This window comes from Periophthalmus magnuspinnatus, chromosome 13, assembly GCF_009829125.3.
Source record: "Periophthalmus magnuspinnatus isolate fPerMag1 chromosome 13, fPerMag1.2.pri, whole genome shotgun sequence".
Classification (NCBI taxonomy): domain Eukaryota; kingdom Metazoa; phylum Chordata; class Actinopteri; order Gobiiformes; family Gobiidae; genus Periophthalmus; species Periophthalmus magnuspinnatus.
In genome coordinates, this window is record NC_047138.1 from 8,922,644 (window position 1) to 8,937,853 (window position 15,210).

A 15,210-nucleotide genomic window follows, 5' to 3' on the forward strand; every position below is an offset into this window, starting at 1 on the left:
TGACTTAAATCAAGTATATAACAGGACTAAACCAGGTCTAAAAGTGGACTACACCATTTCCACTGTAGTTCTAGACAAGAAATGATCCAAAGGAGGACAAGTAATTGGATAATATTTACTAAGCAAACTCATATACTGAAGAACTGTCTGACCTGAACAAGCTTGTTTACTGTACCAATCCATTATTATTATTATTATTATTATTTTATTATTTTTTTTTTTGTATTGTTATAGCTATGGCAACATTCCTAGCTTTTAACCATTCTGAAACCCAGAATAATGAATAACCATATTAACCTAAACAAAAAGTGTAGGCCTAAATATGTATCAGTTACTTGGTTTGGCCATAGTGCCTGTGGTAAATATTTATCATAGATTTACATCAGTTATGTGGCAGTTTGTGGGGAAAAAGGTTGAGAAGAAAAGTACAACAATACAGGAAGCAGCAGTAAGTTCCGAAATGGAATACCTCTGTGCCTATTTATGTGATCAACACAGAAAATTACATCAAAAATAAACAATTTACAAGCAAGGAAGGCATTTTTCTGACAGTGTAAACCTTCATTTTACAAAATAAATAAGGTGTTGTCATTTATTTTAATTAGTCCAATCACTCAACTATTGTATATTTTGGGGACAAGTTTTAGCCCTTATTTACTTTATGGTTGCTAGGTAGCAGTAACGGAATCTAAAGTAATCTCTATGTACTGTATGTCATATTTGCTGGAAGTAAAACTATGAATTCCACTAATGTTTAAAAATAAATACAATTAAATACAATTAAATACAATTTTAAATCAAATCTAATTATGCTTTAGTGAAATTAGTAGTCAAACAGTGCACTTTAAGTACCCTCTTTCTTTTTAGTAAACCAAATATCTTCACAACTAAACCTTTTTTCTTCATTATCAAAGTTGTTAAAAAAAAGTTTGTCAACAATGATGAGTCTACAACACTACAATATTGATTAAGTCTCATAATAAGGCTCTATTAATTTGATTTAAGGCACTTAGATCCTTGCCTCAGCTTTTGACCAGACCCCTGCTTCAATAACCTTGCCATTCATAAGTGGGGCCTCTGGAGACACACTAATCTCATTTGTACAGCAACAGATGTTTCTCCTAAAAACATCCGGAGGAGACAAAAGTCTGCCTCTCTCATTCCCACAAGGGATCAAAGACACCAGGCTAATCACTGTACTTTTTTTTTTTTTTTTTTTTTTTACATGTGTACTAGCTTAACAGATATTGATTATCCATGGTGTGTTTATGACCCTATATTCTATTCTACACATTCACGTGGATTATGAGAAAGCAAAAATCATCTGCATGTCACAAAGCCTATAGAATTACAATTTGAGATACAATGAATAGGTAACAATTAATTTAGTAGTAGGTTGAGCATCCCATATACCCATATAGTCTATTGTTGGTCTTTGCTGCTGGTCTTTGCTGTTGTGTTCTCTTAATTTTATAGATGTAATTAGGCCTATACATTTTATTGTCCCTACTCTTTTAACACTGAAATGTCACATTAAAAAGCCTCACAGAAAGGGTAGAAAAACAAATAAAAATGCATACACACACTGAACCTTTTGACAAATAAACAGGCTGGGGTGTTCCCATAGCAGCACTGTGCTGTAATGTGATGGCTGGCTTCCCTCGGCTGTGTCTGCCTGCCCCATAGACCTCCACTCTGTCTCAGTGATGGCTCCTGTGATTGCGATCATCCATCTTACTGTCAGAGGCAAAAAGAGGCCAAGAAAGGGGAAATCACACACAACATCTCCTTTTTGCTCCCTTGTGTTGGACAAACAAGCCACCCCACTGCAAGCAAAAGCTACTACACATGCCCAATCTGATGTTTTATCCATGCGCAAGATGCACTGGGTGAAATATGTGTGGGTGTCTGGCTTGCTTTGGTCTGCTTGTGCCTGCCCATTACACTGCTAGATCAGTCACTGTGGCGTACACTGGGGAGCAGCAGACATGTCTCATCTTGCACTTGATCAAAAGCACCAGAGACTTGTTCCCTTCTGACCAGGAAATACGGGCCCCATATCATCAACACGTCTCTGTTCAGTAGAGAGGATAAACAAGAGTTACGAAAGAGGGAAGGGGGTGGATGAAAGGATGTATAGAATAGAACATATAGGATCATGTAAAAAAATGACAAAATGATGATGTTATACTGCCGTTTGGCTTGTAATACAATTGTGAGATTTCACAGCAAAAACATAACACGTTAAAGACATATCAGCATGCAGGAAGCAAATAGTTAAAGTGACAAGTGAATTGACCATTATTGTTATACTACTACAAAGCGTCAGTTTGTTGTTAAGTATGTAAAAGTTTGACACCTCCCACTTTTGTTCTTATAACTCTGAATGTCAATTGAAACCTTGACTACAAAAGAGTGTTATGTCATCACCTTTAAACAAGGCGAAGACCTGAAAAAAGCTTACACAAAAGCAGGAATGAAAAGCAGGGTGGAGTCTGGTTGTGAATAGCTCAGACATGTGGTGAGGCTGCAGAGTACAGTGTCTAATTATGATCAATAAAGAGGCGACACAACAAAATGAACCCTTTTGTTGTCGTGTGCTTTAATCATTCAATCAACACAGAATAATATCTCGTGGTTACAACGTCCTATAAATGGAAGAAAAACAAAGTGACTTGAAGATGTTGTATAAAAGATAATGAAACATGCAGTGAATCAATTAAGTGACTGCTTTTCTTCCAGCAGTCATGCCCTCATTATGTGTTTCAGATAGACAGAAACAACATTGAAGAAGACAGCACTATGCAAACGTTGGAGGTTGTTAATAAAAGAGGCTATGAACCAACACAGGCACATCAATGTATCAAAATAAACAAAACCTCAAAACAAGCAAGAAAAAAATATTAAGAGCCGTTTTCTGACATTTAAAGTAATTAGTGAAGTGTTGTGTTTTCACATCCTAATAAAGGAGTAGCTCACTTGTACACCTAATGAGCTTCCATATAAACACATACACCTTGCACAATACTGAAGGTCCATAATAATACAAAAAATTCTGTTTCACACTATTTGTAAACAGGGTAAATGCGATCCAGATCAGCCATACATTTATAGATTTCTCTATACAAGCCGAATTTCTAGCCAGGCGAAGTAAACACGTAGTAAAAAAAGATTGATCTACTTTCAAAAAGCCTCCCAGACACCCTCAATCCATTGATTTGAATGAGACACTTCTATGTAGTAACTGAGACATCATTAAGTTTCAAATCCCTAAGCACATTAACAGGTCTAGGCCAAGAGCATGTGAGGACTTGTCCAAAGGAAAAGATCCAGCATCCTTTTGGTTTTTATCCAGCAAACGCTTTCCCCAGATTTGAGGCAGATCTCCTTGGCAGACTGTCCTGTTTTACATCACTTTAACTAGACACATAGACAATAGACACGGCTGACATGAGACGAACCTCCACTTTGGGCCAAAACATTAAACAGTGTCGTCAGCTAAACAAAAGTGGAGTGTTTTGTAAGCAGTCTTTTATCTCCAGACAGAAACCCTTAAATACTGTTTATGATATTATATTTCAATGTTCAAAATCATATAATTACTGCACTGGTTTACACAAAAAAACAATACCATATTTACAACAGGTCTTTAAAGAAATACAAAGATATACAATGGCTATTATCATAACTAGGTCAATAAATCCTAAAATGTAAAAAAACAGAAAACAATACATTATGCATCATCCTTTATCCATCCTAAAAAATGGGTGTCCTGAAAGGGTAATTTGCAATACTTAAAGTACTTTAAATACACACTTAAAATAGCTTACTTTTAGAATGAGGTTCGTCTCTGTCTCTCATTTTGTACTTGAGTTTTTTTAGGCTTTTGAATAGGTGGCAGGCGCTTAATCTTAATGGACGGCAAAGACAAAGGGTCAGAGATACTGCCAAAACCAGATCCTTCAGTGTTTTCTACAAAAAAGGAAAAAAAAAATTAGAATTTGATTGTTTCTTTTCTGTCCTTTAACTGTGTCTTCTTCTCACCGTGAATACCAATCATATGTTCTAGTATCAGAACTCGCTCCGCCAGGATTTTCAGAGCTTCCCTGAGCTGCTGCACAGCCTCACTCTAAACAACACATTTTTATAGGGATGATTTAAAATGAAGTGGTATCACTCAGTTTTTGAAAACTCACCTCATTCAGAACTTCTCCTGGTTCACCCTTTGACCCTGGTGGTCCCTGTTAAAAAACACATTTAGTTTTTTATGTAAAAAACACTAATACAATGACTTTGTACCGCACTTACAGGTAGACCCTTCTCGCCGGCGACACCAGGAGACCCCTGTAAAGAAAATAATACTTGACAATGTGTATTCTTTTACATGTGCTTCATGTCGTCATTATCTTAAATCATTCTGTGTGGGGAAAAGGATCAGGTTAAAAGGCTGTGTGGCTCAGAGCTAAGTGCAGAGGGGACCCCACTACAGCACAAAACCTGTCTGGCGACAGCACAATTAGTCATGGATCAGAGGGACGCTTTGAAAATAACATGTTCATATTTATGTGTTAAACAAACAAATGGTTTGGCATGATTCAATTTATAGAGGCATGAGATTAATAAACAAAATTAAACCGTTGAACAGTAGTCTTACCCTTTCCCCTTGGTCTCCTTTGGGTCCTTGGACACCGGTTAGGCCTTGAGGACCTGGTTTCCCCTAAGGCCAGAAAAAGAGATTTATATATATATAATACCATATATATATATATATATATATATATATATATATATATATATATATATATATATATATATATATATATATATATATATATATATATATATATATATATATATATATATATATATATATATCGTTAACAGTACAGGACTTACGTCTTGTCCAGGAATCCCTGGTATCCCCTCGGGTCCTCTGGGTCCTACAGGACCTGGAATTTTAAAGAAAAGATGTTAATATGTCATGTTTAAGTTGTGTGACAAAATTAACTGTAACTGTTGTATTTTTACCTGCAGGGCCGGTAGGGCCAGCTGGACCAACAACCACCTGAGGAGGGGGGAAAGCTGCAGAAACAGAGAGATTTAAATAAAGTCCAATTTTTAAGAAACATTTGTAGAAAGCAGTAAGACACATTTTATAGACTCAGTGTTAAAAAAGAACACATACAATACCAATTACTGTTTTAATTTTGGAACAAAACAAATTAGACTGTTCAAAGAAAGAGTAAAGTGCTTGACTTTATTAATGTGACTCCCTTTCATCATTTGCAGACAACTGACACCCAAAACATGTGTAAAAGTGGCTTTTAATTGGGCACATTCAAGCATTGAGGGAACAAGTTATGCCACTGACGTTAGTCAGTTATATCTTAATGCTAACCATACAACACAAGCCAAAACCACAGCACTGAAGCAAGTGAAGACATCAGGTCAACAGTGAGGCTTTGGTTTCAGCATTAGTGCAGAGCCGGATCAGTCTAATGTGACAGTGATGGGCAGAAGCAGCTGCTCAGTCTAAATGAGGCCTGGTACTGGAGCCGGACACACTTGCCATTGATCTTTATCCATAGAAAATGGATACACGAAAAGTAAGTCTTGTCAGAATTTAAGAATAATCTTATGAGTGTGAGTTTTGTTTGAATCTGTGCCACACTTCCACTTTCTCACCACTTGAACATATGCTCAGAGTCTTCCCCCGTGTTCAGACATGGCTTGGGTCCCTAGAAATTGTCTAGAAGCAGATTTCCCTCTGGAACTAATTTTCTAATGTTACATTCTCACAGTCCCTGGCAGCCTCCCCAAGAAACTCCACATGAGTGGCAGACTATCTCCTCCCTTGTTCATAGCCAGCCCAGAATCTGGCTTAGAGCCGTGGCCTGTTCCCCAAAATACAGACTGTTGTGCTGACAGCTAACAAATTAGGCCTGATTTACAGCCAGTGCCCCCCACCCCAGCCCCCTCGCTAACATGCTCCCACAGACCCAAATCTACAAAGTTCCAGAGTCGCAGACACAGAACCGGCTCAGAGGCAGGTCCAGCCAAAATGTAATGAGATCCAGCAGGTCTGTGAACCATACACTGTAGAGTATATGGTCGTCTGCTGCCTCCCTGTGGTCAATCATCACATGGACAAACTTCTCATCTGTAGTTCATAACCCTAAAACCTTAAAACCGTACTTGTTATTTTCTGTACAATAACAAATTACAAATTATTTAGTCCGTTGATTGGGAGTATGCACAAGGCAATCGGACATATATATAAACAAATTATACATTATTATTAGTGAATTACTTTAATTAATTGCGTACTTAATATTTTGTTATTATATCATCTTGTGTGCTGCTAACTAGGAGTACTAAACTCAAGGTAAAGGAACTGTTTCTGTTCCATTACCAGATTACCTGTTATTTTACACATAAAAGTAATATTACATTACAAGTTACATACAACCTGGAGGTTATAGTGGTTTATGGAGATCTCCATCTTATTTTTCTACAAAGTAGTGTAACTCCAACATGTTTGACAGATCTAATTTGAATCCTTCCTTGAAGTTCATGTCATATTAGAGATGTGACCAAAAATCATGTTTACTCTGGGTGTTCACTTGAAAAACATCGCCTCTGGTTTGAATGGGAGAGAAGCCAGGTCCTGGGGGACCAGGAGGACCAGGAGGACCAGGAAGACCTAAAGGTCCTGGAACACCCTTCTCGCCTGCGACACCCCTGTCTCCTTTAGGTCCTGATGGTAAAAACAACACAAATATATATTTTTAAAACATAATATTGTTTTGTAGAACTAAACTGCTTTGCAAATCCTTTTGCTCACCAATGACTCCAGGAAGGCCGGATCTTCCTGGAGGACCTGGAGGACCTGCAGGTCCAGCAGGACCAGAAGGCCCTGGTGGACCCACTGGTCCTGGGGATCCACTGCTAACTGAAACATTTTAAACATTTTCGTAAGTTAGAATTTGATATGGTTGCATAATATTTTACAAAAGCTATTTTTTATTTGTAGTATACTTACCTGAGGGCACGTATGATGGTGGTGTAGGATGATGTGCATCCACCTCGTTGTCAGTGGACCCCTGAGATAAACTGTTCACTGCTGGTCCCAATGGAAGTCTGTCCACCAAACTTTTGATCTATATAAAACATAATCAATCTGAGGACTCCTTAGCATTATTACACACATAAGGATACGTATTACCTTTAATTCAATGCTGTCAATTCTGTTGTTCATTTGAGAGAATGATGTGCAGTTCAGGCACTCTGTAATGATATAAAAGGTATATAAATTAGAATAAGCCATTCTCATTCCACATGCATTTTTTTTAAAAACACACCTTAAGCCAAAATGCACAAGAATAATGACCACTGAAACCAGACCTTGAAAGTTATTAGGAATTCCTCTTTAAATCATGTAATTTACTTGCAGGATAAATATTATTATTCGCTCTCCAACTCTCACACAAATGCAACCCACAGTGCACCTGCCTGAGCTCTGACTCTGCATGTTTTCCTGTCTGCCCACTTGTCTCAATGGCCTGTGCACCCAGACACACATCCACTCCCTTATGCCCAAACCATTATTACCATGGCAACACAAACAAACACAATTTTACGCAAAGTGGCTTCAACCAGAATACAACAAAAAAAACCCATGCAGATGTAAGGTCAAAGGGCACAACAAACTTGTATGAAGATGGTCAATGTGGTCTAGCTCTATATTTAGAGATGCACTTCCTGGAAAACATTATTGAGATGACTGCCTATTTCAAGCCTTTTACTTTTTTCTCATTTAGCAAACCCAGCTTTGCTAAACCCGCAGATAACTACACATTTCCTGTTTGGACAGCAATTTTGTATCCTTTTATATGAGTGCTAACCCATAAAACAGTGCTGGCCAATTTCATATGGATTTGCTCTAAATGTAAGCCATGTACTTTGGAGAATGGCCCATAAGACACATGGAATGAAGCTGTCAGTCCCCAGAATTGTTCCCCCACCCACATTGCGGTCATAGCAGGGATACCTTGAAAAAATAAAAACGTACAAATACACAGTAAACAGAAGTACTTTGGTCTAGGTAATTCTTTTCTTGAAATTACATAAAAGGATGATGGTGGTCATTTATGTGAACATAATATAGGTGGACCAAACACTGATATATTGGACATCTGGGGCGTATTTTTCCACACCAGATGCCTCACTTTAAGATCCTGAATAAAAGTTTGGAGTGTGGCCACAAACGGAAACAACAATCAACAAGTTACGCCAAAACGCATTCCTAGTGTTGCGCCCGTGGTGACCCCACACGAGCTGTTTGTTGAGATGTAGTGAAATTTACACTACAACATAACATAAGCTCTTTCAGCCAAACAGAGATTCACAAAGAGAAAACAACATGAAGAAATTGCACCCAGAACGTAGCTTTTTGAAATACATTTTCCCCATAACTCCACATTTACAGTGATATACTGCATTTGCAACAAATAAAAATTAACGCATTCAGTGAAGACAAACTAGACATATTGCTATAGCAGTGGTTCTTAACCTTGTTGGAGGTACTGAACCCCACCAGTTTCATATGCACATTCACTGAACCCTTCTTTATTGAAAAATAAAACATGATTTTTTTCAAATTCAAGACACATGTATGTTTTACTAGTGCACAAAATGAACCGTGCATTAACATCACTGTGTTCAAAGAATAAAACCAGTACAATGCATGAACTCACAACAAATTACATACATACCTTATCACAAAGACTTGACCTTTTTTTAATACTACCACACTGAAATAATTAAAATTTTTAACCTTATGTATTACAATAATGAACTTATTGTATTTATGCTATTTAGCATTTTTAACATTTTAACATTTTAACACACCGTAACTCCACAACCAATTCTGCTCTCATGTAAATTCATGTCAAAGCAGAGGCATGGGGCTCTTTAAATATGTTACTGTCATTACGGTAATGTGCTTTCGTGGTCCCTTGAAGATGACCAAGCAGAGCACAGTTTTCACCGGGATCTTCTCAGTCAATGCCGGGGCATCACTCTGACCGTGTCTCAATTCACCAAAGTGCCCTTAAACGCTTGCTGCTTTCGAATGGCGCATTTAAGTCGGGCTGGTACTTCGATAGGTGCATCAAAGGGTGCATTTGTCAAATTGGGACACGGCCGGCTTCTGGAGACACTCGCAGTCCGCAAATCATATGACTCGGGTGCGTGTCTTGACCTCCGCTGAACCCCTGAGACTGACTCACCGAACCCCTAGGGTTCGATCGAACCCAGGTTTCCACTGTGCTATAGTATCAATATAAAAAGAATGCTGTTACATCTTAAAGGTGCACTATGTAACTTTTTGCGTTATATATATATATATATATATATATATATATATATATATATATATATATATATATATATATATATATATAAAAACATTTGTTGTGCCTTTGTGTAAGTGACTCAAAATATTATAAAAATGTGTTGTAGGCAGATTTTGGAGAGTAAAATTAAATGGACATTAACAATATCAATTACCCTTACAAATTACTTTAGAATATTGCTGTGTTGTTTTTGATGTATTACCCAGTGTAAAGAGTCCATTTTCGAAAATTAGAGATGGGCGATATGGCCAAAAAGTAAAATCTGGATTTTTTTTTTTACACACACTGGATCGATTTAGATTTTCAATTGTTTAATAGCAAAATAATTGCTTTGCAAGCAAGAAAGTCAAGAGTAAACTGGTTTCATAATAATTCTCAATTTCACAATTTTTCCATTTTCAAAACCTTGATTATTAAAAACACAAATTAATCAATTCATTAATTGCCCTGTCTTACCTAAAATACCGACTCATTCAAACATGCTTTAAACTGCTGCAGTTTCCAAATAATTGTCATCACTTGCATGAACACACGCCCACTGCTGAACTTATGGTTAGGCTCCCAGATATGTCCAGCGGTACAAAACAACAGTGATATTTTTTCACAAAGCGGTGTGCGGGATCCCTTTTTTTGGTGTTGGAATTTAATTATGCTGGGTTAGAAAACCAAACTTCCGTTGTGTTAAAGCTTATGTTTAAAATGGGACAACGGCTATACAGTCTGTTTGGGTCCATAATTACACCATGGCAGAGCAGGTCCTGATTATTTTTCTTGGATTGTGCTCAGCTCATGGGAAGAATTCAGAATGTGTTGTCTTGAGGGCACACCAAATAAACACCAACTTTAAAAAAAAAAAAACTTTTTTTTTTTTTTTAACTTTATCTGTTCTCTGATGGAGAGGTGAAGAAAATAAGAAACTGTACATATTCATTTATGTACAGAATACTATTAGAATAATATTAATAGTGTAAATGTTTATGTTCTTTTACCTACATAATTTCATAAGACAGACAAGTGTGTTATCTTTTATATCTTATATCAAAACAGGCAAAACCACTGACTGTAAAATCATATGCAATCCCATGGAGCAAATATATATTAAGTTAAAGGACTCACAAGTATGTGTATTCTTGGTGCTGAGCTCAAGCTGGGAAACGTGTATACCAGTGGATAGCAGGATTTTTATTTATTTTTTTATTTAATTTTTCTTCAAAACAACCACATTACAAATCATGACACAAATGACTACACTACAGCCACTCAAAACAGCTAAACACAGTTTTCAGTCTGTTTATTGAGTGAGACACAACAGCGATTTGTTCAAAAAAACTTGTCCACTCTCATTCAGCTTCAATAGCTGGCTGTGTTTGCCTCAGTCATGGTGGCTATAGACACTAGCTGGTACAAACTATCCCCCACCTTACACACATGCTCTGTCACTCACCAAGTCAGCAGTGGCTTTAACTGTGGAACCTGATGGACAACCACCACAGAAGAAAGGCAACTGCACAAGGAAAGATCTCAAGACAGATTATTTAGCTTTTACAAACTCCAAGACCACACTATACCTTAGAATCCAGACCAAAAGATAACTTCAGCTTGATATAAAATGTGTCCATATGTAATGGAACAAAACCATAGATTGCTTTGTTCCAAAAAAGTCAGTTAAAACAAGTATTTTTTTAAATCAAAATGCTACAATGCTTACATGCATGTCTTAGTTTAGACAGTGACTTAGGCTTGGGCACACAATCACCAATCAGACTTAACCCACAACCCAACCGCGCCTCACTAGGTGGTAGTGTGGGCCAATTTGACAGCAATGGCTTGTAAACCAGAAAGAAGTAGGTGGAACACAGCATAAAGAAACCACAGCATTTCTATTCAAAGTCTTGAAATCACACATTGTCCACAAGGGAGATAGCTCAGCAGCACAATAACGTCAATGCCTGCCTTAAAACTATCAATAGTACAATATATATTGAAGAGGCCTTTTTGACAAAAGTACATAATCCCATCATTACTGTCTCTCACATGAATCTACATTGCCAGATGTCTGAGCAAACTGACAGAAAGTCAAGTGGGAAATGTCATGTAATGGAAGGAATACAAGGAGTAACAGCACAGGCTCATCACTCAAATCAAGAGGAGAGAGGAACTGGGAGATCCCAAGGTTCTCAGTGGGTCAGGGGGTATGCTCTGGCCTATATCTGAACACAAACAGAGGTGGAACAGACATCAGACATATCACTTACTTACACTTTGGCCCAGATGAGCACAGAAGGGATTTAGTTTAGTTTTATCATGTTGGAAGTCAGGTTAGTGGAAAGCCAGAAATCAAAACCAGCAGGATGTGGTTAAAAAAGAGCAAAAATAGCCAAGCGGTTCAGAGCAAATGAATGCAATTAAAAAGATCAAGAGCAACTATTAAAATACAATGATATAAAAGAAGATAAGGAGACTTCGATGTACATATATATATATATATATATATATATATATATATATATATATATATATATATATATATATATATATATATATATATATATATATATATATATATATATATATATATATATATATATATATATATATATATATATATATATATATATCTTATGCTTTGACGTCCTCCCTCCAATTTATAAAAAAAAACCCCATCAAACCCAGACTGTGCGAAACGACTCCCTAAAGGCCATTGCAGTCAATCTGCAGCTATCAAAATAACATAATTCATAAATAAGATGAGATAAGACAAGATAAAATCAAATAAAATGATGCACTGTACATAGCAAACTGATAAAAATAGACTTTGGCTGAGTATAAATTTAAAAAATCTGTATGGACAGATAAGCAGCGCAAGACTAGCAGTGCAAATAGACAGATAATAGATAATAGTGCAATTGATATCCAAAGTGCTCCTGTAAAGTCTATTACAATCGTACATAGGTAGAGTTAAACATATAAACATTGAGCCTCAGAAGATGAAACCAGTGTGTAAAGGTGGAGAGAGGAAAAGTCTTCTCAGTTTACCAAAAGCTAAATCTAACATTAGATCCCTTTATTGGCCCTATCTCTACATCTCTAGTGACCTTGAGGGCCTCCGTACCAGATTACCAACAAACTCAAACCTGCTGAGCTGATGTCACTGGTTGAGGCTCAGTTTCTGATAAGGCTTAAGGCACAGCCACTTTACGATTCGGCCTAAAATTTAAACTACATTCACTTACAATATGCTTTTTCATAAGTTACATTATTTCTAAACACAAATCACTTGGAGTTTTGGTCCTTTACACTGCTATTCATATGCATACTTTTGGTGCACATAAGGAAAACCAGTCATAGCCTCTAAGCCACGGCCTGATCTTTACGTGGTCATGTATGTTAAGGACCCGGTTTGGGGAGTCACATGCTCATTAATCTCTATGGGGCCCACGTTCCCACAGTTCCCTCTTCATTGGTGTTGGGGCAGCTCACAGCAGATGGAGCTCATTGGGACAAAAACGTGCTCTTCCTGTCTTTGAGCCCCAAGTTTGTAACACCGACCCACTGACCTCCACACACTGTAAAGTCAGACTCCAATGACATCAGCCCACTCTTTTAATGCCTATTTACAGCATAAAACCTGGCGCTCTGATTATCCATATGGAGGTAATTTTCTCCATACTGCTTAGCCAAAAGTGCAAACATTTCACATTAAATAAACAACAAGCATTACTGCTTCACACTGCTGCAACCAATTGAGTCTCAAGTGAACCATAATGTCTGCCATGATCAACTTAGAGGATATCTTTATGTACAATAATACCAAAATCTGGGCACAAAATTATTTCTCCAGGCTTGATAATTATTCTAGCATTTTTTCTATTACAGCAAATGAGTGCTTATTTATCACCAACTGCATTTTAACCTTCCAAGTGCAACACTGAATAATTCAGGAAAATAAAACAAGGTGTGGTAATTGTGACCAAAAGCATTCACACTGACGTCACTGTTAATCTTGGACACAAATGAATTTACCATGCCAATGTTTTGCTATGCCATATTGCCTTGCTTTACAATCTATATGCTGCTAAAATGTTACAACACTGAATGGCTGTCCATTTAGAACAAGCATGTTGAAGCCGCTGCAACCTCAGGCATGCCTTCAGAGGACATTATGCTCATGTTTAAAGCTTGTGGTGGTGCGCACTGCAGACATGAGGTATAGAAATAAATGTGTTGGGACAGGCCTGCTGGACCTTGATCTAGCCTCAGAGTCTAGCTGTGGTGTCTGGCCCCTGGGTGAAAGTTTTTGTGTTTTCTAGGCTTAACATCTGTGGTCTGTGGTTTCTAAGAAGAGTGCTGCCCATCACCAAGCCCTACACTGGCCCACACTCGGCTCAGTCTGTTTACTCTGCCCATGATGAGAGTCCATTACATCTCTATTTCACTGGGTATGTTGTACAGCTGGTGAACTTAAATGATTACACACAAAGTACATCAGTTTAAACAATTAAGTAATTAACTAAGCCCAATAAAAGGAAACATTTGGGGGGTAAACGAAGATCAAGTTCTATGGTGTAAATAGTAAACTGAATGGGACAAACATAAATTACCTTCTCTGCACTCCTCTCCAACAAACCCTGGACAGCATCGCCACTCCAGAGCAGTGACCTGCTTATAGGCGGTCTTAAAGGATGGTCGGATAACAGTTCTGTAACTGCAGAAACACCAGAAGACAAATAAGCTATAACAAATACTTCATTTATTACTTATTATTATGACAGAGTATGAGTATGGAGAATTGTAGTGCTTCAGTAAAGGCAATAGGACAATACCATTTTCCTACCTAACAACTTTTGAGCAGGGTCCGGGCCATCTGCAACTTTGAACCACTCTTTGCACAGAAGTTTCTGTTCCATTGTGTACTTGACAGGTCACTGTCTTGGAAACTGTATATTGACACCAGTTTCTGAAAAAAATAAAAATAAATTAAGCATTGCTTTACAAAAGCACATTCAAGACACAGCTGAATCCCTTTCCCGTCCATTTGATTGTTCTTGTAAATAATGTTCCAAAAGGAGCAGGCACTCACCTGAGCTGAGTACGGGACCCGGTGCCCGGTGGTCCAGTGCTGGTCTGCTCTGACTTGATGCGCGGACGCGGCAAAGTGATGCTTGGAATGTGATAAATAATTCCAGTTCCTGTAGAATTGCATACAGTAGTCATCCAAATGCACAGAGCGCAAAGAAACGAAAACGCCACCATCTTCCTCGTCCACAGAACAACGATGCTCAAACAAAGTCTGTTGCTTCAGCTCCTCCTTGACAAATCAGAATAGCAACAGAAATGGACTGAGGAGAGCAAGTCTCACTCACTCCTCAGAAAACCACTTGGTTGTATCTTCCCACCGAGAAATAGCTTTAATAACAGCACATCAATTACACACGAGCACTTGCTATAGATTGGTGGGAACGTTTTCGTACGTCGAGGAGTGAGAGTCAAAATGAGTAAAACACAAGTCGCGCATCTGGTCCCTATAAAGAAAATAGGCCATACAATCGCACAAGTTACTCATGAAGACGGACAAAAGTCATGAAGAAGCTGTGAAGAGGAATTTTCAGTCGATAAAAAAACAAACAAAAAACTTAAAATATGTTTATCTGAAAATAAAAGTAGGCCTAACAGCCTAGTGTTCTCTGGTCTGTATTTCAAACAACCTTTATTTTTGCTTATCACCACAATCAATCTTAACTATTTTACATAAAGAACAACGCAAAATAATATTGGACCTCATTTGTTTTAGGTG

General features: G+C 37.6%; 1 protein-coding gene across 2 annotated transcripts; it reads right to left on the reverse strand.

Annotated features, from left to right (window-relative positions):
* Positions 1 to 2,582: 2,582 nt before the first annotated feature.
* Positions 2,583 to 14,771, reverse strand: LOC117380602 (collagen alpha-1(XXVI) chain). 2 transcript variants are annotated; one of them, XM_055225918.1, is made up of 15 exons: positions 14,497 to 14,771; positions 14,251 to 14,373; positions 14,018 to 14,121; positions 7,226 to 7,287; positions 7,043 to 7,160; positions 6,845 to 6,952; positions 6,611 to 6,757; positions 5,029 to 5,082; positions 4,897 to 4,949; positions 4,655 to 4,717; positions 4,309 to 4,344; positions 4,197 to 4,241; positions 4,045 to 4,129; positions 3,831 to 3,972; positions 2,589 to 3,703 (listed from the first exon to the last, which is right to left on the reverse strand). In XM_055225918.1, exons 1-14 carry the CDS (start codon positions 14,667 to 14,669, stop codon positions 3,833 to 3,835), a joined length of 1,311 nt encoding a protein of 436 aa, XP_055081893.1. In that variant the 5' UTR covers positions 14,670 to 14,771; the 3' UTR covers positions 2,589 to 3,703; positions 3,831 to 3,832. The 2 variants fall into 2 exon arrangements, with proteins under 2 accessions (XP_055081892.1, XP_055081893.1); XM_055225917.1 differs by having other exon boundaries at positions 2,583 to 3,972.
* Positions 14,772 to 15,210: the final 439 nt, after the last annotated feature.

Bases quoted from the DNA above. Each gene is read 5' to 3' on its own strand.
- LOC117380602 (XM_055225917.1), bottom strand. From the start codon at position 14,669: ATGGTGGCGTTTTCGTTTCTTTGCGCTCTGTGCATTTGGATGACTACT. The intron at 6,953-7,042 runs GTAAGTATACTA...AAAATGTTTCAG, and splicing joins ACCATCATACGTGCCCTCAG to TTAGCAGTGGATCCCCAGGA. The intron at 4,345-4,654 runs GTAAGACTACTG...TTTTCTTTACAG, and splicing joins AAGGAGACCAAGGGGAAAGG to GGGTCTCCTGGTGTCGCCGG.